Raw genomic sequence first — 24,864 nt, 5'->3', positions numbered from 1 at the left:
TCTTTAACTAAGGCTAGAAGTCGTTAAGCATGTATTACAAATCCTACGGTGAACTGAATCACTTTTCGAATGCTGTGAAGTGGTCTCAGGTTGAAACAGAGCAATACACACATCATGCGCTCTCCCTGAGGAACTGATCGGAGCCAGTGGAGTCCCCTCAGGTCACCAGGTGCACTTCAGTCAGCACCAGCCCCGCTAACTCGCACTCACCATTAAGCTAAAAGGATCAGCAATGCTCCTTTCAAAGTGCTCTATCACCTAGGAGCAATTGACTCAATAATTAAGGACTTATCTGGCCATATTATCAGAAAAATAAATCTTTCTTAAACTATTTCTGACATCTCTTTATGTGATTAAAGGGTAAAATATCCTGTGTCTTAATCTGCTCAGCTAATAATGAGTGTTATGTCCCAAATGGTGAGTAGTTCTATTGCCAGAATCTGAGTTATATGTGCCAGGCACAGCCCACATTCTCGGTGCTTTTGGGTACATTTCAAAAAGTACCTGTCTCAGGCCGCTCGGCTCCCAAACCCGCCAAAAGATCCACGGTCCTATTGAGGTCCTCTGAGTTAGGTCCCTTTTCTGACACAAGTCCACACAGATAGCCCAGGGACTTCAGCTGTTGAGACAGACCCCGAATATCAATTAATCTGTTGTAAGAACGAGTAAAGAATTTACAAATTTAAAGTTAACATCCATCTAAATGCAAGAAATTTAGCTTTCCTACCCAAAAGATTCTTATCTGGATATAAAAACACATCTTGCTATGATCCTTCCAAACTGAAACCTTCTACACGATCATCCCGGGAGTGCCTCTGACTCTGGTCATTCCCAAGCTGCAAGGCCCCCACTCTGCACTGCCACCAAGCTTTCCTGCTGCCACACGGGACCACTGTGCTCATCTGATTTCTGCACGGGCTTCACGCTCACCCTCTTTGTCTCCACCACCCTCATTCCTGGAGCAAAAGTCCACCTTTAGCACGAGCACAGTAAATGTCTGACGTCTACTGGAGTCAGAAACTGGCAGGGACCCACCGCGTCCATGTTGCTACTGGACGCCCCTGAAGCAGCCAAAGCCACAAGGAGGGACCGTGTGTGCAGCACTTCCCCAACAGTGAACTCCATCCCCACCCTGGGGGCACAGCCCAGACAGGCTCCCTCTGCACTCTGCAGCTACCTTCTCCGTGGCATAGCTCCACAAGCCCACGGTGTGGGCAATGTTCGAGTCTATCTGCGCCCGGTCACAGCACCCTTCTATCCTCTGCAGCACCTCCAGGCAGCTCAGGAACACCCAGCAGTCCAGGGCACCGGGCGGCACGGAGACCTGGGGGCACAGGTGTGGGCGGTGAGGAGGGCACTCGGGGAAGCCCCTCCTATCAGCCACCAAGACTCTGCACAACCACAGGGAAGAGAAAGGGGCATAACGACAAGGGCAGTGGCTCAGCTACAGGAGGAAGGGCCATCTGTGCCCAAAAGCATTCAGTGGCTCACACTCCCGATGATATGGATGGGCTCAGCAGGGGTTTGATCTCAGCAATGTACTCAAAAGCTTATTAAAGATGCCTGCAAGAAGGCCGACTGTCAGCACGTACTCTAGGCTTGGAAACTGGTCATTTCTCCGTTTAAAGAGCCACACAGTGTGAAGGTGGGAAGCTAAGACGTCAGAGGACCACTGGAAAACAGTTCAGATCATATATCAACACAGAAATCTGAGTATTAAGTAGATATTTGATGGCATTTGAGAACTGCTATTAATTTTTTAGGTGTAATTATGTTTGTAAAAATGGATGCCTGTTGCTTGGGGATATAATAAACATTATACTGTCAGATATTCAGAAGTATCTACTGTATGTGATCGGTTCTAAGGTGGGCTTTCCTCTACACTTCAGGGTCTTTGAAACAGGAGTGTCTCACAATTGACAGTACCTTCATGCCCACACCTGGCAGTGCAGACTGCCTTTCTGGGGGGCACTGACGTCATGAGGTGTCTCACAGCTGGGGCCCCAGCTCTGGTGAGACCCACCAGGTGGTCCTAGTCACAATGGGGACTAAGAAGTGATACCACATCAGCTGACAGGGGAGGAGCTGCACAAGCTGACAAAACCAACTTCTGTAAGAAACTTCTTCAACACACCCTGAGCATACATGGAAGGACCTGACACCAGCTGGGAAGACCCAGAGAACGCTATTAAATGCTCCCACACATGCTCAATTGCCCAGTCTTTGAAAAATGAGACAAACTACTTAGATCCTTTAAATGAGACATCAGTATGGAAAATAACGACATGATCAGAAGCAACTTTCATAAGGTGATAAAGTGGTATGACTCTTGTCCAGACAAGGGACCAACCTCAAAGGGATGCAGAGAGCTGGCCGGTGGGATGCAGTTCAGGGACCCTGTCCAGAGCACATACGCCCCCCCGAGTCGAACTGCGGTGCTCCACAGGGGGCGAGGCTGAGGAGTACAAATGGCCCACAGGGGTCTCACCCAAAAGCCACATACCTTTAGACAGTGGCAGGCTGACTTCCTCTGACAGCCACCGCCCCCCCTTCAGTGCCCCACGGCCTGACAAAGAGCAAGCCCTGTCTCCCACAAGGGACAAGCCCTAAGCAAGCTCAAGGCTCCGCCAGTCCACCTGGAGCCCAGCAGCATTCTCGCCATCTAGACACTTCATGCACTCTAACAAGAAAGACACTGAGTGCCTTCCCATAGACTTCGGGGCCCTCTGGATAAACTCCTTTGTGAACAACAGACTTTTTAAAACTAATTTCTTCATAAACATTCTTTACCTTTCTTCAAACCTCTCTCCTTTCCTGATATCAGTATTATTGGTCATGGCAAGAGCTGTCTTACCATTTTCCAAGCATAAAATTAAAGACATTCTTTTGTCTTTACTAAACCTATGTTTTAAAACATAATGCAAATGCTAAAAACCCCAGTGTCCTATATGGACCACAATGGGGCCATGCCCACCACACACCTCCCAACACACCACTGGTGCCTCCTTGTGAACTTGTACACACGCAGGCACATCTTGGGTCTGACTCCTCCAGCTCGACTCTGTGTCCACAGCTTTGGCCACTCCAAGTTCAGATTTCTGCGGCCACACCCATCTGCTGTCCGCGCAGACAGCAGTGACTGCTTCCCTCGTATAGGATGGACATTTGGGTTATTTCCAGGGTCTGGCAGTTACGGTAAGGCCACCATGAGCGTCCCTGTACTGCCTCCTGGACAGAGCAGGAGGAACAAATCACCGGCTCACGGGCAGCACAGGTTTGGCTCTAGCAGATGCTGCCAAACAGCTTTCCTAAGATGGGTGCCCATTCCTACTCTTCTTGTCAAGGAAAGAACTCCAGGTGCTCTCTGCTCTCACCAACACTGATCAAGCCCTTCCACTTTAGCCACTTGAGGGGGGGTGGTAGATTTCACTGTTATTTTAGTTTGCATTTCTCTATAATGAATGAGACTGAGCACCTTTTCATCTGCTTACTAGCCAACTGGATATCTTCATTTGCCTACTTTCTATTGATTTTTCAGTCTTTTAAGCTGATTTGTAGGGGTTCTTCCCCTACTCTGGGTAAGAGTCCTTCTTAACTATATAGACTATGGACCTTTGTCCCCTCCTGGCTGCCCTGTCACCCCCTCTCCATGGTGCTGATTGATGATGAGAGGCTCTGATTTCCAGGCTGCCCATTTTCCACACTCTTCCCTCCTGGCCCAAGCCTTTCTGTCCTACTTAAGCAACATTTGCTAATCTCAAGGTCATAAAGATACTTCCCCACATTATCTTTCAGAAGCCTTGCTTTATCTTTCATAAATAATAATTATTTGTGGGTGGTATGAGATTCAGTTGACTCAGACCCATTTATTCACTGAATCCATTTACATTCCATTTATTCGAAGTCTACCCCAGTGCCTTTGCTCCGCCTCATGTTTCTCCCCAGGTCTCAGCCGAGTCTCCAACTCTTTTCCGCATCTCCTCCTAACCGGGAGCCTCTCTCTGCCCTCACCTCTCAGAGCACCCCAGCTTTCAACCCAAGGGTGGCTCCCCACTAGTTGTAGAATAAAAGCCAACTCTCAAGGTGATGTATGCTTTCAAACCTGGCTTCCAAGACCTCTGGAGCCTCACCTCCATGTCCTGCCTCAGCCCTAAGTTCTACCAAGACTAAGCTCCTCAAGAGTTCCTTCTCAACAGTGAGTTCTCTGCCTGGAACTCACCCTGCTCGCCACCCAGGCCATGTCCACCTGGTGGGTCCGGACTCAACTCACGGGGTGAGGAGGGGTGATGTTGGTCTGTCATGCTCGCTGCTAAAAACATAGCTCCTAGAGTGAGTGCTTGGCCAGCACAAAACAGGTGCTCAACGAGTAACTGCAGAATGAATGAAACTTTAAAACCCAGCTCACACAAGATCACCTCTTGACCCCCACCCCTAGACACGTCAGGCAGTGTCCATGCGCCCATACAACCTGCCCCTCTCTCCTCGATTCCACACCCTCCCACCCACCCCACCCTGGAACAGCTTGCTCTGATGGCCCGGCAGCTCTGGGCTCTGACAGCCCACTCACACAGCTGGCTCTGTGCACAAACTGTGGGTTTCCTGAGGTCAAGCAGGACTCGTTTGTTCCTCATGTGTGGGCCCTCTCTCCCCTTACCACTGTGTGTAGTCAGCTGCTTTCTGAATGGTGCTGGGCAGTTTCTTCTCTAACCCTTTCTCCCTCTTCCTGAGGCTCATCGGCTCTTATCGACATCAGCGCCTTCCCCGGTTTCCTCCTGCTCCATCCACTCCCACTCCTCTCACAGTTCGGGTCCTCCCTCAGGGCTCAAGGTCACATGATGAGCAAGTACTCGAGGACCCTGAGGTTCACTCCTCTGCAAAGCCTCTGCTCTGTCCTCTGTGGGGCCTGAACCCAGGAATGCCAACACCAGCTGGCAGGCCTGGATGGCAGGCCTTGTCCATCCTGGTCAGCCTGCAGCTTCTCCCACACACAGTCTGGGCGTGGGCTTCTCATGCACAGCACTGGCCAGGCTCTAGATCCTGAAGAGTCCTGATCCCTCTTGGCCAGCCCTGTCCGTGAACATAATCAGAACCTATGCTGATAAAAGACAAGCCGGTACTGAGAAAAACACATTAACACAGAAATCCTTTGGGTAGTCATTGTAACAAACATAAAACGACATTCTAGAAAATATCCTCCTTATATTGTTCTCACTTTCCAATCTGGTAAAGATGAAAATATATGCACATATTACTTTTTTTCTTACCAAAGATGCAGGAAAAGAGTATTACTAGTGCAACAAAAAACGGGACGATCTTTCTAGAAGCCAATTCGATGATGGACACTAAAAGCGTTAAAGACAAGTGCAGTCTTGAACTAGCCATCCTATGTGTGAATGCACTGAATAAGGGGGACGGACAAGGATACACACTCCTGCAACGGCAGACACTGCTGAACAATCCCAAAGTCCAAACAGTCCTTCTACACACAGAAAGGCCACAGACCAAAAAGAGAACCTCTTACTTTAGAATACGCAATGACATTTTCTTCTGCAGATCTGTCTGTATTTTCCAAATTTATGCAGGGAATACACTACACTTTTGGTAAACGGGTGGAAGGGGGGTTAAATGTCTAGACAACAAAGAGATACTCTGTGACGGAGTCATCTGAGCCCCCACAGACCTGACGCAACTTTAGGGCTATTGCTCCTGACGCCAGCAGCGTGGTGGGCAGGCACCCTTTCCACGTTCACACACTGCCAAGCCGGGAGCTGGCCCCCCGCCTCAGCAGGCACCGCCGGGGGTGACAATCCCAGGCCACACCGCAGAGGTGGCATCTGGCCACCTCAGCGTCCCCTACTCTCAGAGAAGATACTATAAATCAACTGATGCACCAACAAGGAAGTCACCATGACTTGCTTTACAAACCACAAAGAGCAAACACAGGCATTTTCTGCAAAAGAAACATCACAATAAGAAATGCACAAAATGGTTGCAATACATACGCTTTTGGCTTAAAAAGGATAAATGACCAAACCTAACCCTGGAAGCACCACATACTGGCCCAGCCTGCAAGTGGCCTGAGGACTGGCTCTGCAGTGGCAGTTCTGCCCAGCTCTGTGTGGGGGAACCCAAGGCCCTACGCTGGCCTCTGGCCATGGACATGACTGTCAACAGCAATCACCAGGAAGAAAGCTAGCAGACACAGGAAATGAGTTCTAGTTTTGAGAGCGGAATCAAATCTGCAGAAAAAATAAATAATTTTGAGTCTTGAATTTTCATTGTCTCCATAAAAATTTAAAGAAATTCTAAGAATAAAACTCATCTACTTTATTGCCAACCACAAAACTTCCTTAAGATATAAGGACCACTCCCAGCTCCCAAAACAACCTAGAGAGAGAATCTCAGATGAGAGAGTAGAGAGAGGAGTTCTGTGCCTGACGCCCCACATGCCCTCTCCAGTGAGAACACCATCACTAAGTCCTGAAGAGCCCTCCTGGGCGACCCCAATTTGAAGGTGCCAAGGCTGGACTGCTTGGGCTCTTAATACACTCCCCTGTTTTCCCCTGATCCACTAACAAGAGAAAAGCTCTCAGTCAGTAAACCTCTAGGCCCCATGAACACAGGCGGCCCTGTCCCATTAGTGAGGCAGCCCCCTCAGCCCTGGAGTCTGTACAACTAGAGTGGAACGGCCAAAGGAGATTATCTCAACCTACTCGGTGGCAGGTGGCCACAAGAACATCACCTCAAGGTGCAAACTGTTCTTTTTTCCTCGTGTGCTCAATTAGATGTCCAAAGAAGAAAAATAATTTGATAAAAAGTCTTAAATTCTCAAGTTTGTGACTCAGCTAGGCTAGGCATCTCTTCTTTAGAAATTAGCAAAACAGTTTATCTTATTGAGTCTGTTATGTAGCTTTTTAGGGAACATAAAACAGAAATGTCGGTGATATGAAAACTACCCCTACCACCAGTGCCCTGGGTCTTCATTAACTGTGCCCCCAGAGCCCTGGTGTGGAGCCCAACAGAAAGGACTGCAGCCTGCCAGGAGGATCTGAGTCTGTGACGAGTTAATTATGTTACCTGTAAGTCACCTAACCACTCCCACACCCACTTTCCTCCTTTATAAAATGGAATTAGACCACCCTCTCACTTCTTCACCAGGGAGTGGGAGTGGGTGCCTAAGAATCCTCTGAAAGTGTATGTAACATTTGGAGTGTGTATATGTGCAGTTACCCACGTAAAGAGGTCACTAAAACAAAAAAGGTGAGAACCCCCGGAATGGACAGTCAGTCATTAGAGCTCCCCTACCTCACTAAAATGCTTACAATGCTACAGGCAGGAAAAGTGTCCAGAGCCCCGGGGGATATTAATCTAGAAAAACAAGTGTTTCACTACAAATGAACACCTTCAAGCTAACTGTGTTCCTTCATACACGCATGCACACGTGTGTTTATAACGTACCTCCATTAAACTGTGAGCTACTGGTTAACGTGCACAGCGTGCTGTGTGTCACTCACATTGTTACTGGCGTGCTCGTGTGCAAATTCATGTATCTGAAAGGATAGCTCTGAAAGAAAACAATCACTACCTGTGAAACCTGGTTCTGCGTGTCCCCCAGGTGAGTGATCTCAATCAGTGAGGCCCAGCTCCCACAGAGCAAGCCAGGCTTACCGTAAAAATTATATTGAGAAACTGATCTAGGAGGCTCACTGTGGGCCAGTGTGAACTGCACTGTGTTGAGAGCAGAAGTTGTATTTTCTAGCAATTACTTAATCAGTTTCTACGCCAACAGTCAGGAAGCGGGTAAATGGGGAAAAGAGACGACTCACTTCCAAGAGCTTCAGCTCCTGCACACAGCTGTGCAGCAGTTCTAGGGCGCGCTGAGCCACCTCCCACGGCCTCTGCAGGAAGAGGAGCAGGGTGCACTGGCGAGAGAACAGGTAACTGCGCAGATCTAACAGGGTGGCTTCTTGCCTCTGTATCAATTCGCGCTTCTCCATATCTATGGGCTTTCGGAGGATCAATCCATTCCAGCTCTTCACCGGCTGGCAGAAAAAAGTCAGCCAGTTGGCACCATCTAAACAAACACACATCGTGAAAGGCGCTGACTGCAGATTCCTTCACCTCACTGCGTGGGACTGTGAGCCCTAGGAGACCGATGGGCGGCCCAACTGCTGTTCGGCCCAAAGCACCAGCCCCCCCTTGAGGCTGTGGGGAACCCAGCAAGGGACATAGGACAGGGTGCTCACTACAAGGACACCCACTTGGCAGCTGGCATGGGGCGACAGGACGGAGGCCACAAGGCAAAACACCATTCCAGGCCCCAAAGGTCGTGAACAAGTCAGGATGTGACCAGGCCGCCGGGCCGAGGGTCGGGGACACCTCAGGCTCCACCGTCAGTCACCTGGGAGGAGGCGTGAGGCCCAGGCGGGAGCGTGCTATCAGGTTCCTCCCTACCGTGTGCGGGGGAGCAGCCTGGCCACGGGACAGTCTTTATCTTCTTTCATCTCCACACTCTTCCTGACGTGTTTAAGCCTCCTGCCTGTCCGCCACTCAACCCTGTCAACACCCGAGTCCAGCTCCCAGAGGAGGGGCCCGCAGGCACGAGGAAGATGTAGCAGCGGGAAGCAGAGGGAACCTCCTCTAACGGTCAGAGATTTCCAACAAGGCTCCCCGATTCTAACAGCCCAGAGACTCAAATATGGTTTTAAATTAAACACAAGCGTCTACAATAACAGGGTCATTCAGTCTAATGGAAAAACACGTTTTAGTCTACCTTCCTCTCTCACAGCCACCTCCCTGGAAGTCCACATCTACACGGGCACGGTGGCACTGCTTCATGGCTGCAGGGCCAGCAACGGCAACAGCCTCCCTCACTGACCTGAGCTGAGACTCAGCGGCTCACTGCCCATAAAGTGACGGCCCCCTGCCGTCAGGCCCTTCCTCAGCAGATCCCTCCGCTGGGGCCCCATCTCCAGCACTTTCCTGGCTCCCCCGTTTGGTCAGGCCTCTCTGAGAGGGCCTCTCAGGCCCCCATCTGACACTAACCAGCCTCACCGCCACCGCCCCCCATACCTGCATCTTCTGCCCAGCCTGCACTTGCTACCCTCACTACCTGACTCTAGGTGACATACTTGTTTTTCCATATGTCTCCCTTTCATGTAAACTCTATCAAAGAAGGAATTTTGCTGTGTTCCCTACTGTATTTAGAACAGGGAGGGCTCTCAAGAAGTATGTGTATGAATGAACAAAAATGAACCACCTAATCATTTCACTGTAAAAGCTGGTCCGGGCTTACTTTTGGATTTTAAATTGCCCCAGGTTTATTTTAAAACTGAGAGAACAAAGAAACTATGTGAAATATAATGTAAGAAACATGTAAGCTATTTGAGACACACACACACACACATATATATATATATACACACATATATATATGTATAATATGGGTATGTAAGATATAAGAAATGTAATTTAACTCCCTTTAAGTTTTCAAAATCTAACTAGTAAATTGCTGTAGTTATATGCTTTTGTCTGTGTCTCAGCAAAGTTAGAGATCCAAAGCTGAACTGCATGAAAACTGCCTGGAAGTGGGCCTCAGTGGGTGACATCGCATCACTCTGAGAACCACGGCGGGGCCCACAGGCCAGGGGGGCGGCCCCTGCACCTCACTCCCTACAGGTCTCCTAGTAGACACGACAATGGCTCCTGGGGATCACGCCTCTCTTCAGACACCGTGACAAAGGTTCTCAAAAGATGTCTATTATGGCACTGCTTGTGGTAGCAAGAGCGGAGACAACCCAAATGCCCAGCACCAGGGGTGGCTGAATCAAGTCTAAGGAATCCACACTGTGAAGCACTCTGCAGCTACTGTAGAAACAGCTTAGCGCCTGACCCATCAGCCTGAAGAGATGCCTGCGATGGACTGCTAGTAAGAACAAGCTACAGACAAATGTCATGATACTGTGATGCCATTTCTACCAAAATAAATACCAAGCAAAGAACAGTGAGCACAATCACAAACTTTTTTCTTTGTACATGGGTCACTGTGCTAATTTCGTATTTTTAGAAAACTTTAAGACATCGTTAAAAAGATGAACACCCTTTACAATGGTGTCATGTAAGACTCACTGTAGTGAACACTCAAATATTACACAGACAACTTCTTAACCAAAGAAAAAGATCCCCCACACTATGTTAGGAAGGATGCACAGAATCGGGAGCATCCCTAGACAGTTCAAGCTATAAAAATGACACTTTATATCTGAAAACAACTCCTTCAACACTTTCATTCCTCAAGATTCTTCCACAAGTGTGACTAACACCTAACTCTCATTTCATTCCCTATAGCAACCATGAGAATATATCCTGCATAATCTGTTTTTCAAAAAAACACAGAAGATGATTTAATCATTAGGTAAATAACAGCAGCTTCCATATGAGTTAAAAGTGGGGAAAGCTATGGTGAGAAAATAACTTGTTTCTAAAACTTCACTACTCACCCCCAGCACCAAAGTTGACAACATACTGAGAAAACAAGGCGTCCAGTTCATCGTACTGCACCAGAGCGTCTTCAAACTGCTGCAGCATCTCAAAGACAAAGGCAAGCTCCTCCTAGTCACCCAAAAAAAGTTTAAAAAGGAAAACACAAAATTATAAATCAATGTTTTGAAACAAGAAGCCACGAAAGATCGCAACAGAGAAAAGCAAGCAGCATTCTGAATAATGTTTATGCTAAGAAAAAGAAACTCAAGTTAATGACCATGCACAGACAGAAGCAGGAAAAGGCCAGCATGACTCCTGGAGTCCCTCTGTGACATGCCAGGCCTGAGTGCTCAGCCTCTCGTCCTTGGTACTTCCCTTGCCTCCCCAGACACACACTCTCTAATTAGAATTCTGCTCTATGGAACAGCGGAATCTTCTCCTTCATTTACTTATTAAACCCACTACTTATTTATATCTGTGGAGACACAAGGATACTAATTCTGTCCCACAGGGTGACCCTCTGGTCTGTCATTACTCATTTTCTGCACACACTGCTCCTGCTTTGGGTGTCAGGAGGCCCCTGGAGGTGGTGTGTGTGCTCCTTTGACAGACCTTCACCTTTTTCTTGAGCACCTGCTTACTTTCTGCTTCTAGAAAATATTGTATTTTCCCTAATTAGCCCTGGAACCAATCATGTCCACAAGGAGCCCTGGCAACTTTTATTGGAGAATGCAGTTTAGAAACCAAGATCTTAGCACTAAGTCTGCTCACTGCTACTGAGGCGTCATTTTTTCCAGACCCCATCAGAGGAGAGAGCAAAGCAATATTTACATGCACACGTATTAACCCTCCCTCACACATACATCAATATTTCTGAATCTATCTATCCAGCCATCCAGTTATCCAACCACAAGTTCACACTGATTCTAAACCAATACCACTGTGTTCATTTGGACTCTTCTCTTTCCTTGTCACTTACTCTTAGGAAATAAGTTTAATAAGATTGAAGGGTAAAGAGATAGGGTAATCTGAAAGTTCTGTCACAGTCAGTCATACAGGGAATTATGAACACGTTCAAACTCCCTTATGTTACGCAAATCACCCAAATATCACCATGATAGAAGCATCAGAATTAAGAGACAAACTTCAAAATTTCTAATTAGGGTCTTTTATTGATTCAAGGTGCAGTATTTCTTCAGTAATTAATATACAAGTGATATTTAAATATGAAAATTATGAAATATGAAAATCATGCTTTTCCAGGCAAAACATGGTGAACAAAGAACAAGGACCCTAAGAGCAACACTCTTATCCCGCTGCAGTGCAAGGAGGGTCTCCTCCCCCAAGCTCCTCTGTTTCACATCACTTTGTTCACTTAACACACTCTTCCTCTTAAAGAAGAGAACTGATTATAGACCACAATTTTTGGAAAGCTAAACACTTTTGTAAGCTAGAATAAAGAAACCAGCTTAAGACAATCTTTCATTGGAACCCAAAGTTATAAAACTATGAGGAAACATACTTGGGACTCAGCACCAGGCAGGCAGTAGACATCTCATCATCACGGTCATCACCAGGAGACAACCAGGAGGCCCGAGACACTAACAAAACCAGAACTGCTCTGAGGACAAGATCATTTCATAAAAGGCTAGATGCCAAGCTCTGAAGCAGCGAGGCAGCTGACACAGGAATTACTCAGGAGACCATCTCCGATCTTCCTTAATAAGCCAAGAGAATGAAGCTGGCCACTACACTGTCATTTGGTCTTATAGGAAAGGAAAGTCACTCAGTCGTGTCCGACTCTTTGCGACCCCATGGACTGTAGCCTATCAGGCTTCTCAGTCCATGGGATTTTCCAGGCAAGAGTACTGGAGTGGGTTGCCATTTCCTTCTCCAGGGGATCTTCCTGACCCAGGGATTGAACCCGGGTCTCCCTCATTGTAGGCAGACGCTTTACCCACTGAGCCACCAGGAATATGTCCATATCAATGACCTAAGAGAGCTGCCTTATTCACAAGAATGAAGAGGGAGGGAAAGAGAAGGAAGCAGTCTCACTCTATGTAATCACTCAGGTACCTGCACCATGAAGTATTCACAGAAACTCCAGCCTGGCTCGGTTCTCTTCTCCCTCAAGGTTCTCATGTCATCCTCAAACTTGCCTAGGTTTTTTGTAAAAGACATAAGTAGTAATGTCCTGAGTTTGGTCAGGAAGGCATTCCAGGATTCCTGAGTTCGGGAGGAGTCCTTCAAGGGATCGGAGAGCACGACACACCTGTGAAGACATGAACAGACTATGCAGAAAACACTCCAGGACAGAACCACTGCCCAACAGCGACCACGTTCTTGGGATGCAAACTGGCTTCCTCCCTCCTCTTCCTTTCTTCCCTCTAGAACTGGTGAAAAACATCAGGCAGGTGATGAGACATCAGATGAGGAAATGGTTTCATCGTGAGCTGGTCTAAGGCCATGTAAGCAGTCAGTGAGTGCTGTTACGAGAGAGGTGCTGTGGGATGGATGGGGGGGTTATGATGAGTCACAAGACTCAGACCCTGTCTACAGGGTGCACTGGAAAATAAGGTGATTGCGCCTCAGTTCCCAAACCCCAGGTGCCCTGCCCACTTCAAAAACTTCTTTGGGTTCCCTGTGACTGACAGACTAAAATGCAGGTGTTTAACATGGTACCTGAGGACCATGACAACATGGACCAGCCCGGTTGTCTAGTTCTGATTCCTATTCTCTCCAGTTCAAGCACACTCAGCTTCTCAGGCTCTCCTGTCTTTCTACCAACACCTTCGTACTCACCTGCTCAGCTGACACATCCTCACTGACCCTCTCCCCAGCCCTCGCCCCAGCTGCTCCGAGCTCAGCCCCACCGACTCCATGACCAGTGCGGTCAGTGGCCCTTGGAAACACTTTTCCTAGACACCTCAAGACACTCTCCCAGCAGCCTGAGCTCAAGAGTAGTGTCAATAAACAATAAATAAAGGCTTAGAAGGATGGGGCTTAACTTCTGGCACTTCCCTGGTGGCTCATACAGTAGAATCCACCTGCAGTGCTAGAGACTCAGGTTCGATCCCTGGGACAGGAAGATCCCCTGGAGAAGGAAATGGCAGCCCACTCCAGTATTCTTGCCTGGAGAATCCCAGGGACAGAGGAGCCTGGTGGGCTACAGACATAGGGTTGCAGACTCAGAGAGGACTGAGTGACTGAACAACAACAACAAAGGTAGGATACAATTTCGCTACAAGAAACTCTGTATCCATGGTGTACAAATCTCAAAGCATACAGTTACATGTTTCCAGTGGATCTGGAAAAGATAACGTGTTCATCCAACAGGTTGGAAAAGGTAACTTTCTCTATCCTTGAAAACAATATAGAGAGATGAGTAAATCTGAACTCAGAAATAACTTCTAAATATTGATGCTATGAATTTCAACATTTCTCCTCTATAAATATTTCACCTGAATTACCAGCAAGTGGCAAAATGAACAGATTTTTAGTTTCATTCCCTTTTGGCCCCACCATCCCCGCTGCAGGAAGGACTGATTCTATGGATTATCGACCAGAGGACAAAGGGTCAAACAGCCATAATCTAGATGGCCCACCAGATGAGTAATCAGCACCAAGAAGGAAATTTTAAAACTGGTAGCTGGCCTTAATTTCAGTCACCCCACCCCCCTCACTCCACCCCATTAGATACTGTTTCTTTCCCTGAAAGATAAAGGGGTCCAGGCAGCGCACTCCTAAGCCCCCTCCCCGGTGGGAGTAATATGCATTTGTTCACTGTATGAGCTGCTAGGGTCTACTGGCCCAGTAGTTTCTCCTTAAGGCCCTAAGGATTGCAATCATCCACGTTTATTTCCGACCAGATGCAGAGTTCTCTACTACAGGGGTGGATGAAAAAAGAAACCTACATGAACAGCAACCACCGAAACAGTATTTTCCTTCAGTGCTTATCAACCAGACAATACATCCGTTACACTCTCCATCCCTCATTAAGACCTTCAACGTTTACTGTTTCCAGATCTTCTCCTTATTAATTAAAGCAACAAACAAACTAAGCTTCAGAAATTCCCATCAAGTGTTGTTAACTCAGAAAAGGAGAACCCAAAGCAGCAGATGAAGTCAGGGCTGGTGGGGGCCGATCTGAGCAGAGCAGCGTCCACAGAGCAGGCACCGGCGTGGCAAGGAGCTCCGGGCAGGGCCCTCCCTGTCACTGGGACGCCGCTGCAAAGACAACATGTGACCCTGGGTCAGCAATACTCACCAACAGCCTGGAAATGCACAAAAACTTCTACCCAATTTTTCTTTTAGGGACTCGATTAAGGAGACAATTAGGGAGGGGCCTGGTCTCCTCTGCTGCATCCGCCACGTGCTCAAGCACCAGGCGCAGGGCAGGCGTTCGCAGAGCAAATACTTACAATCACCTGGGAGCCAGTAAACTATTGCACCTAGACGTCAGCCCAATGAGGTTAACCACAATCACACACGTACCTGTCACTCTGTTTATTACAGAAATCATTTCTTATTTTGTCCACAATGGAAGTTCGAGGAAGTATGTTGGTTTTGTTTTTTTTCTTGGCATCATTTTCAACCACCACAATTAACCAGTCCACGGAGCTATAAGCTTTCAGAACATTCTGCCACTTGGTGAGGTCATCCTTTACCGTAGCTTTATATACTTCAGTATCCTGAAAATAAATGAGTCACCGTGAACGCAGATTTATCAACACCCTGTAGTTTATTCAGCAAAAGAGCCTGATAACAGAGAAGGCAGCACGCTTTTCTGCTCTGGGACACACACACTCCATGGAAAGTCCGTGGCCGGTCCCAGCTACGGGCGCTCAGGGCAGGCTCCCACCACGTCCCAGGTGCACGTTGTCCCTGAGCCCAAGGGCACCAAGAGGAGGTCCTCCAACGTTACGAGGAAGAACTGGAAAGGCAGAGGGCTGAGCACACTGCCCACCAAGACACACTCTGCTAAGAAGGCTGGGATTTTAAAACCCAGGTCTGCAGGGCTAGGGCCCTGGGCCCAAACACAGCAGGGTCCCCTCCCGTCATGGCCCCGCCATGACAGGAAAGGGGAGCAGCCGGTCCGACTGCAGGCCCACTGCCATCTGGGGGTGGGGGCCTCCCCATGGTCTCCTCCAGAGCCCCATGGCACTCCAGGAGCCCCCAGAACCACTCCAATCTCAATGCCACTCGCAGGCCATGTCAGAGACAAGGCAGCTGTAGAGGTGACCCAGTCAAAGAGGACAATCCAGGACTTTTGGAAATGTTTCTCATTCCCATGGCCTCAACAGGGGAGCCAACATGGGACTGGAAATCAAGGCTACTCCTGACTTGGGGCCTAAACGCCAGCCTGCTGGAGACAGTAGTCCTTCTGCCCCGATAATCAACAAGCCCAGCCTCGGCTCTCCTCCAGAGAGAAGCAGGGAGACACAAATTCTCCTTGCTTTGTAACTGTTTACAACTGATCTTATGGTCCATGAATCCACTCAGCAGATTAAGAGCGAAAATTGAAACCAAGATGCTTAACTCATTTCAGTATCAGGTATTTAAAAACCTTTGGAATCTATAATTAATAGCTACTGTCTAAATATATTCTTTCCTTCTTTGAAGAGAAGGATTCCTTATTATTCTGCCCACCCATATTTTCTCTGGATTTCCTTAGTCTCTTTTGAATAATACTCATGTGACTGATCCATGAATGAGTTAAATCTCAAATTCTGTATCAAGTACCTCCCTTTCATTTAATCAGTAAGTGAAAAGTTTCAAAAGGCAGTACTTAAAAACGTTAAAAACTGCTATGTCCTCAGTGTAACTCTGAAACAACTACAATCTGAAAAAGAACTTCTGGCTAAAAAGAAAACCATCCCGCAAAATTCTGACTTCTGTGAATTAACATCCAACAGTAACACACTCACATACTGCTTATTTTCCACACAATGGCAGTGCTTAGGACCAGAAGTTTTACAAGGTTGGTGTTCTGTCAAAACCCAACTTGACCCCTGGAAAGTGAAACCAGAAGGCCAGGGGGCGGCAGCCCTGGATCCGGGAGTTCCAAAATCAAAGCACAGATGCAGATCCCAAGGCCCACCAGACAGGGAGAGGTGAGGCAACATGACAAGCTCCAAGGAGGCCTTCCCAGGCGCCCTTCGCCAGAACCCACCGCAAGGGGGGCAGTCACACCCCAAGGGGACACCAGCCCCTCTCCTGGGGACGCTGTGGGTGGCAGCCTGCAGGGACTCTCAGAAGAGGCCTCACTGAGCAGCAGGCAGGACAGAGTCCCCCAAAGTCCTAGAGGAATCAGGACAGAGGCCAGCCCATGGCTCACGATGGTGAGCAAACAACAAACGTTCCAAGAGAGGCTCGGTGACTCTGCAGAAGAGGAACCCAAGCTGAACCCGTGGGGCTAAGGGTCTCTCAGGAAACCACAGTGAAGAGAGGAAAACCCCATCATGGAGGAGACTGCCTGGCTTCTCCAGCTGGAGAAAGTCACATACACAGACAGGGAAGGAATGAGGACTGACCCTGTGTGCTGCACTGGGCTGTGTGTGTGCACACGTTCACATGCATGGGCACAGAGAGTTACGTATGGAGGTAAACACCTGTGTAAACACACATGTGGGGGACACATACACATATACACACATATATCCTCCAACCTAGTGCTGTTCTTAGTCGCTCAGCCTTGTCTGAGCCTTTGCGACCTCACGGACTGCAGCCCACTTAGGCTCCAATCTAGACAGTGTATTAAAAATCAGAGACATCACTTTGTCGACAAAGGTCCATATAGTCAAAGCTATGGTTTTTCCAATAGTCATGTATGGATGTGGGAGTTGGACCACAAAGTAAGCTGAGCACCAAAGAAGATGCTTTCAAATTATGGTGCTGGAGAAGATTCTTGAGAGTCCTTTGGACTACAAGGAGATCAAATCAGTCAATCCTAGTGGAAATCAACCCTGAACATTCACTGGAAGGACTGATGCTGAAGCTAAAGCCCCAATACTTTGGCCACCTGAGGCAAAGAATCAACTCATTGGAAAAGACCCTGATGCTGGGAAAGATTGAGGGCAGGAGGAGAAAGCGGTGACAGAGGATAAGATGGTTGGACGGCATCACTGACTCAATGGACATGAGTTTGAGCAAGCTCCAGGAGATAGTGAAGGATAGGGAAGCCTGGTGAGGCTGCAGCTCATGGGGTTGCAAAGAGTCGGACACAGCTTGGCGTTTGAACAATAACGACAACAACAATAAAAAGGATCAAATTTAAAAGTAACTTAAATAAAGCACCAGAAAATTTCTGGGATTACATAAAATAACATCACCAAACAAGATAAAATTCACAATGACTAGCATCCAATAAAAAACTGCCAGGCAGGTAAAGAAATAAGAATATAAAATCTATAAAAAGCAGAAAAATCGCTCAAAAGAAACAGACTCAGTAAATACAGATAACAGAGTCAGTAGACAAGGCCATTAAAATAGCTACTGCTGCCATATTTCATATGTTCATGAAGGCAGAGAAAGACTGATGCTAAGCAGAGACAGGAAAGATATTTTTAAAGAAGGAGAATACCTCTGAGGAACTCAAAGAGATGAAAAGCAATGTCTAAACTGCAAAATACACTGGGTAGGACTAACAGCAGATTAGACACTGAAGAAGAAACAATCAGTTAACGTGAAGGCACAGGAACAGAAATTATCCAAATGAAACACACAGAGAAAAAGACTGATGAAACAGCCACAGTGCAGTGACTTGGGAGACATCAAGTGACCTCATACAGAGGTAACTGGAGTCCCCACAGGAGGGAAGAGGATCAGAAAAAATATTTGAAGAAAAAATGACCAAAAATGTTCCAAATTTGATCAAAATTATAAATCCCAAAAGTAAAAAAGCAAAAACAAAAACCCAAAATCCAAGCACAAGAAATGAAGCTCCACCATGGCATACCATAATCAAACTGCTTAAAATCACTGATAAAGAAAAAGAATCTTAAAACAACAAAGGAGGGCTTCTCTGGTCGTCCAGTGGTTAAGAATCCACCTGCCAATGCAGGGAACACTAGCTCCATCCCTGATAAGAGAAGATACCACATGCCAGGGGACAACTGGGCCTACGTACCACAACTGCTGAGGCTGCGCTCTAGAGCCCACGAGCCACAACTACTAGGGCTGTGCACCTCAGAGCCTGTGCTCCACGAGAGAAGCCACCACAATAAGAAACCCACGCGCCACAACTAGAGCGTAGCTCTCACTTGCCACAACTAGAGAAAGCCCATAGGCAGCAACCAAGACCCAGTGCAGGCATAAATCAATCGATCAATCTGGGGGAAAAAAAACAAAGGAAAGACATTTTACGTACAAAATAACAGTCAAAAATCAAAGATGTTTCATGGGTAACAATGGAAACCAAAGACAGTGAAGCAACATCTTCTAGGTGCCGAAAGCGGGGGTGGGGGGGGGGGGGTGCGGGGAGAACCTTCCAACAAGACCTCTCTATCAGGGAAATATTTTCCAAAAATAAAGACAATATAAATAGCTCCTCAAATATTTAACGGCTGAGAAGAACTCATCACCAATGGACCTGTACTATACAGAAATTGAAAGAAGTCCTTCAGGCAGAAAAAATTAATACCAACTGAAAATCTGGATCCACACACGGAAGGGGATGCACTGGAAATGATAAACATGCAGGCAAATATGAAAGACACACTTTCCCAGGTTTATTTTCTTAAAATCATGCTTGATGGTTTACAGCAAAAACAACAACAATGTACTGTGGGGCCTACCACACACGTAAGACTGAGTGTAACCCAAGGCAGGGGCATGAAAGGCAGTGCTGTGCCTGTCGTATACTGTCTCAAGCAGCCCAACAGATGTGAAGGAAGGAGGTGTCGCTTACAGTGTGGACTGTAAACCCAAAAGCAACCACTAAAATAACACAACGGAATTTTACTTCTAAATCTAAAATCCTAAACGTTGTCAACTTGTTCCAGGAATTTTTCTTAATAAAAGGAAAAGTGAAAGTGAAGTCACTCAGTCATGACTGACTCTTTGGGACCCTACAGACTGTAGCCCACCAGGCTCCTCTGTCCGTGGGATTTTCTAGGCAAGAATACTGGAGTGGGTTGCCATTTCCTTCTCCAGGGGATCTTCCCAACCCAGGGATCAAACTCAGGTCTCCGACATTGCAGGCAGACTCTTTACCGTCTGAGCCACCAGGGAATCCCATGGTGGGATTCTCCACCCGTGGAAATTTTCTTAATAGATGATAACCAAAACTAAAACAGAAAAATAAAAAACTCCACAGGATTCCTACTAGGAAATGTAAGTTTAAGAAGGAAAAAAATCATCTATAATGTCCACCTGATGCAAAGAGCCAAATCATTGGAAAATACCCTGATGCTGGGGAAGACTGAAGGTAGGAAGAAAAGGGGACAAGAGAGGATGAGATGGCTGGATGGCATCACTGACTTAACGGACACGAGTCTGAGCAAGCTCTGGGTAGTGACGAACAGGAAAGCCTGGCGTGCTGTAGTCCATGGGGTCGCAACGAGTCGGACCTGACTGAGTGACTGAACAACAACATAATGTCCATAAACACTAAATACATCTTGCAGTAAAAATGTAAGACTTTTATGAAAAACATAACAACAACACAGTACAAAAGAACATAAAGAGGCCATAAAGAATGGTTCCCAGAGGAGAAGATTCATCATCATTAAAATTCTCAGATGAATGTATAAACGATTTCAAGGCAATCCCAATCAAAACACTTCCAGTCCTCTGCTTTTCTCTTTTCAATCAGTTATCTATGACTTTGTAACAAACCACTAAGAACAGAGTGGCCCAGAAGACTGACTGCTCCCAAGTCTACAGCTCGCCTGCTCCACCTGGTGTCAGCTGTGGCCCTGGGATATATTTAAAGTCACATCTTTAAAGATCTATATCACTAAAAATTTAAGAATGAAGATAAATGTATTTCCAACTCAAAACCACTAGGAAAAGAACAAAGTAAACTATAAGAAAACAAAAGGAAGGAGACAGTAAAAAAAAAAAAAGTGAAAGCAGAAATTAATGAGATAGAAAACGTACCAACTGTGTATCAGACTAACAAATGAAAATCCTGGTTCTGGAGGAAAGGGGAGAATCAAGCTAGCTAATTTCATCAAGAAAGAAAAAAAAAACACACCAATATACAAATAAGACATAACAATGGAGAAGTAACTACTGACAGAGCACATTTTAAAAGTCGAAAAGATACTACTTCATACATCTCAATGGAAAGAGATTTTAAATTTTAACTGAAATGTAAAATTTGTAAGAATAACACAGTTTATCAAAGTAGACAAATGGTTAAAACAGACCAACTTCCATGGAAGGGACACAGAATATAATCAAGAAACTATCCCATGAGAGTGCCGGGCCCAGATGGTTCCTCAGGAGAACTCTGTCAAGTTATGAATCAAGCATGACATTGATAGCTAAACCTTATAAACACAATACACAAAAAGTTAAAGACCAAGCACTTGTGAATGCAGATGCAAAAACTCCTAAATAAAATGAACAGACACCAATGTCACATTAAGAAAATAATACTCTGACCAAGTGGAATATACCAGGAATACGAGTATGGTTCAAAAATACCCATTACCAGTAATGTAATTCAACGTGCTTTATTGACTATGCCAAAGCCTTTGACTGTGTGGATCACAATAAACTGTGAAAAATTCTGAAAGAGATGGGAATACCAGACCACCTAACCTGCCTCTTGAGAAATCTGTATGCAGGTCAGGAAGCAACAGTTAGAACTGGACATGGAACAACAGACTCATTCCAAATAGGAAAAGGAGTATGTCAAAGCTGTATATTGTCACCCTGCTTATTTAACTTCTATGCAGAGTACATCATGAGAAACGCTGGACTGGAAGAAACACAAGCTGGAATCAAGATTGCCGGGAGAAATCTCAATAACCTCAGATATGCAGATGACACCACCCTTATGGCAGAAAGTGAAAAGGAACTAAAAAGCCTCTTGATGAAAGTGAAAGAGGAGAGAGAAAAAGTTGGCTTAAAGCTCAACATTCAGAAAACGAAGATCATGGCATCTGGTCCCATCACTTCATGGGAAATAGATGGGGAAACAGTGGAAACAGTGTCTGACTTTATTTTTTGGGGCTCCAAAATCACTGCAGATGGTGACTGCAGCCATGAAATTAAAAGACGCTTACTCCTTGGTCATAAATATATACCTAGATACTATACCTAGATAGTATATTCAAAAGCTGAGACATTACTTTGCCGACTAAGGTCCGTCTAGTCAAGGCTATGGTTTTTCCTATGGTCATGTATGGATGTGAGAGTTGGACTGTGAAGAAGGCTGAGTGCTGAAGAATTGATGCTTTTGAACTGTGGTACTGGAGAAGACTCTTGAGAGTCCCTTGGACTGCAAGGAGATCCAACTAGTCCATTCTGAAGGAGATCAGCCCTGGGATTTCTTTGGAAGGAATGATGCTAAAGCTGAAACTCCAGTACTTTGGCCACTTCATGTGAAGAGTTGACTCATTGGAAAAGACTCTGATGCTGGGAGGGATTGGGGGCAGGAGGAGAAGGGGACGACCCAGGATGAGATGGCTGGATGGCATCACGGACTCGATGGATGTGAGTCTGAGTGAACTCTGGGAGATGGTGATGGACAGGGAGGCCTGGCATGCTGCGATTCATGGGGTCGCAAAGAGTCGGACACGACTGAGCGATTGAACTGAACTGAACTGAACTGAAGTGAGAAAAATCATATGATTATCTCCACCAGGTATGACAAAGCCTTTAACAGAATTCAACAGTGTATTCCTAATTTTAAAAACTCTCAAGAAAATAGGAATGGATGGAAGTTCCTTCACACACTGACTCAAATCCACCTGATTCCCACAGCCATCGCCCTACTTACTGGGGGGTACCAATCACAGGCATTCCCACTGAATCAGGAACAAGGAAAAGATACTCACTGTCTCCACCACTAATAGACCATGTCCTAGACCAGGAAAGTACTCTGAGACATAAGAACTGAAAAGGAAACAGTAAGACTCTCTGCAGGTGGCATCATAGGATGACTGGAAAACCCCAGACTTTGGGGCCTGCAGACACTGGTTTTGAGAACCAATGACAAAACAAACTCAAACAATAAAAAAAATTCAGCAAGGTTAACATGAAAAAAAAAAAAACCAACAGTCTCCATATACACAAAAAATCACCAACTGGAAGATATTATAATGTGAGAAAAAAATCCCACTGACCATAGCAACAAAAAAGGTAAAATACTTAGAAAAGGAATTTAATACTAAGGTTCATATGAAAAAATAAACATGCCAGGGCAACTAGGCAAACACTGAAAAGAATGACCCCGAGAGTGACCAGCGCAACCAGGTCTGAACGTGGACTGTCAGGCCAGGGAAAGCACGCACTGCACACAAGCTCCAAACTCTTCTTAGCCAGTCTGTTTCAGGCTGTCGTGTGGGTATGGCAACTCTGAAACTATACTATGCACACTGCAGCCCTGAGCAGGTAAGTGAATGTGCCCATGTTGTCAGGCCAGGGTGGATACAAACACAGAACAGGTTAAGGCAAGAAAGCGCCCTGGGGTGAGGCTAAAACCAGAGGCATCAGTATTGAGTCATGATTTCTAAGACACGTGCTTTCAGAGCCCTGTGGAGTCCACTGGCGCAGTAGCAGGGCCACTCCCGCCATGCCAGGGGATCAAGGCCTTGAGAAAAGACGGCTGATTCCAACACAGGGGTAGCAAAGGGACAAGAACCCAGAATATTGTCATGCCGAAAGTTAGAAAGTGCTCAGAAGGCCACAGGAGCCAGTCTGAAGTGACTCTCACTGGCCAAACCTGAGACAACTTGAACATCAAAATAAGGATAATGAACTGTAAAGCACTGAAAGAGAAACCCACACGGATTTCTGATAACTTGGGAAGGTGTGCAGGCTGTGGTGATGTCTGGCTCAGCAAGAGTCAGCCTTGGGCTAAATCCAATCTGGATGTTGGAGGATTCCCGTCACTGTGCCACAGGAGTGCCTCCCTGCACACACACTGCGTCCATCACATGGCTTGTGCTGACCTCTGTGCTCCCCAGGAGTTCAGAGTACTGCTACGTGCCAGGCAGAGGCTACCTATGTGCCTGGTCCAATAAAACCCCAGGCGTCGCATCTCTAACGAGGCCCCCTGGTGGACAACACCTCACATAAGCTAGCCTAAGAGTTCCCAGGGAAGAAGCCTGTCCCATGGGACTTCACGGGGAAAGGCTACAAAGTCAGCAACGTCAAAAGCACGTGGGGTGAAGGGAGCCCAGGCGTGAGCTTCCAGCCCTTTCTCATTAGAACTACAAAAACTACTCTGGCATCCTCAGATCCAGGTTAAAACGTCACAATGTGTAATGATTCATGTACTCTGTACACTGCTAAATGCTTATTTTGTTAGAGTTGAAACAGATAGAACAAATGATCCACAGAATTTTCTATTCGTTCATGAAAGAAGAATTCAGGTTCATGACTACAGAACTGCCAAGTACGAGTAAAGGCCAGGGTGCCCACAGCAGCAGTGTCTGCTCTCTCAACAGGCATCACAGAGCACCTCCTGCACCAGACTCGGGGGGTGAGTTAGGAGACAGCTCCCTGCCCACAGAGAACCTGCCAACCAGCACCAGAGACAGGCAAGGATTCTCAAGGAGAATAACAGCCATGTGGTGACTACAGGGTGCGAGGAAAACAAAGCTGAAAGGAAATGTTAGAAATAGCTAGTGCCCACCAGGACACAGGGAGACGGCTCACAAGAACTGGAAACATAGGCAGTAACGTGGCAACTGTACTTGGTGATTACGATGCGAACACTGCACTGCGCCAGAGCAGAAATAAGCCGTGGCAAAGTCACACACTGAAGAACGGAGAAAAGAGAATACCAAAAAATTAAAACAGTAAACTTTAAAAAGTACAGCTGTCTCAGCAAAACCCAGACCCGTGAGTTCTCAACCCATTATAACATTCCCCGGAATGAATACTCACACAGCACTCTGTCCAGTAAATGTGCAGGAAGGGGAAGGTCAGCAGGGCTTTGTTCCCTTCTTTGGGCAGCAGCTCCTCTTTGAACTGAACAAAGTTAGACTCCAGGTGGATCATCTTTGGAGCCCGGCCATAGGACCTATTAACAATTGTGAACGAGTCAGAGAAACGTGAGAGCGTTCAGCAGAAGGAAAAGGGGAAAAAAGACAACAATCCAATCATATCTGTGCGTTCAGAAGTGCACAGGTGATACTAACCCTGAGTTTTAACTAGTATATGTTCCATTTGAAAAGATGCTATAAATCACTTTAAACACAG

General features: G+C 46.5%; 1 protein-coding gene across 1 annotated transcript in view; it reads right to left on the bottom strand.

The window, feature by feature from the left end:
* Positions 1–24,864, bottom strand: part of TRAPPC10 (trafficking protein particle complex subunit 10) — a 76,813-nt gene that overhangs the window by 29,166 nt on the left and 22,783 nt on the right. Inside the window, exons 3-9 of the mRNA XM_068970707.1 lie at positions 24,550–24,685; positions 14,977–15,173; positions 12,559–12,754; positions 10,500–10,611; positions 7,827–8,074; positions 1,178–1,324; positions 505–619 (exon numbers count right to left, since the gene is read on the bottom strand). Coding sequence (XP_068826808.1) covers positions 505–619; positions 1,178–1,324; positions 7,827–8,074; positions 10,500–10,611; positions 12,559–12,754; positions 14,977–15,173; positions 24,550–24,685 — 1,151 coding nt within the window. The remainder of the gene's footprint in view (positions 1–504; positions 620–1,177; positions 1,325–7,826; positions 8,075–10,499; positions 10,612–12,558; positions 12,755–14,976; positions 15,174–24,549; positions 24,686–24,864) is intronic.

Source organism: Capricornis sumatraensis, chromosome 1 (genome assembly GCF_032405125.1).
Source record: "Capricornis sumatraensis isolate serow.1 chromosome 1, serow.2, whole genome shotgun sequence".
NCBI lineage: Eukaryota > Metazoa > Chordata > Mammalia > Artiodactyla > Bovidae > Capricornis > Capricornis sumatraensis.
This window is presented reverse-complemented; position numbering and strand designations above follow the sequence as displayed.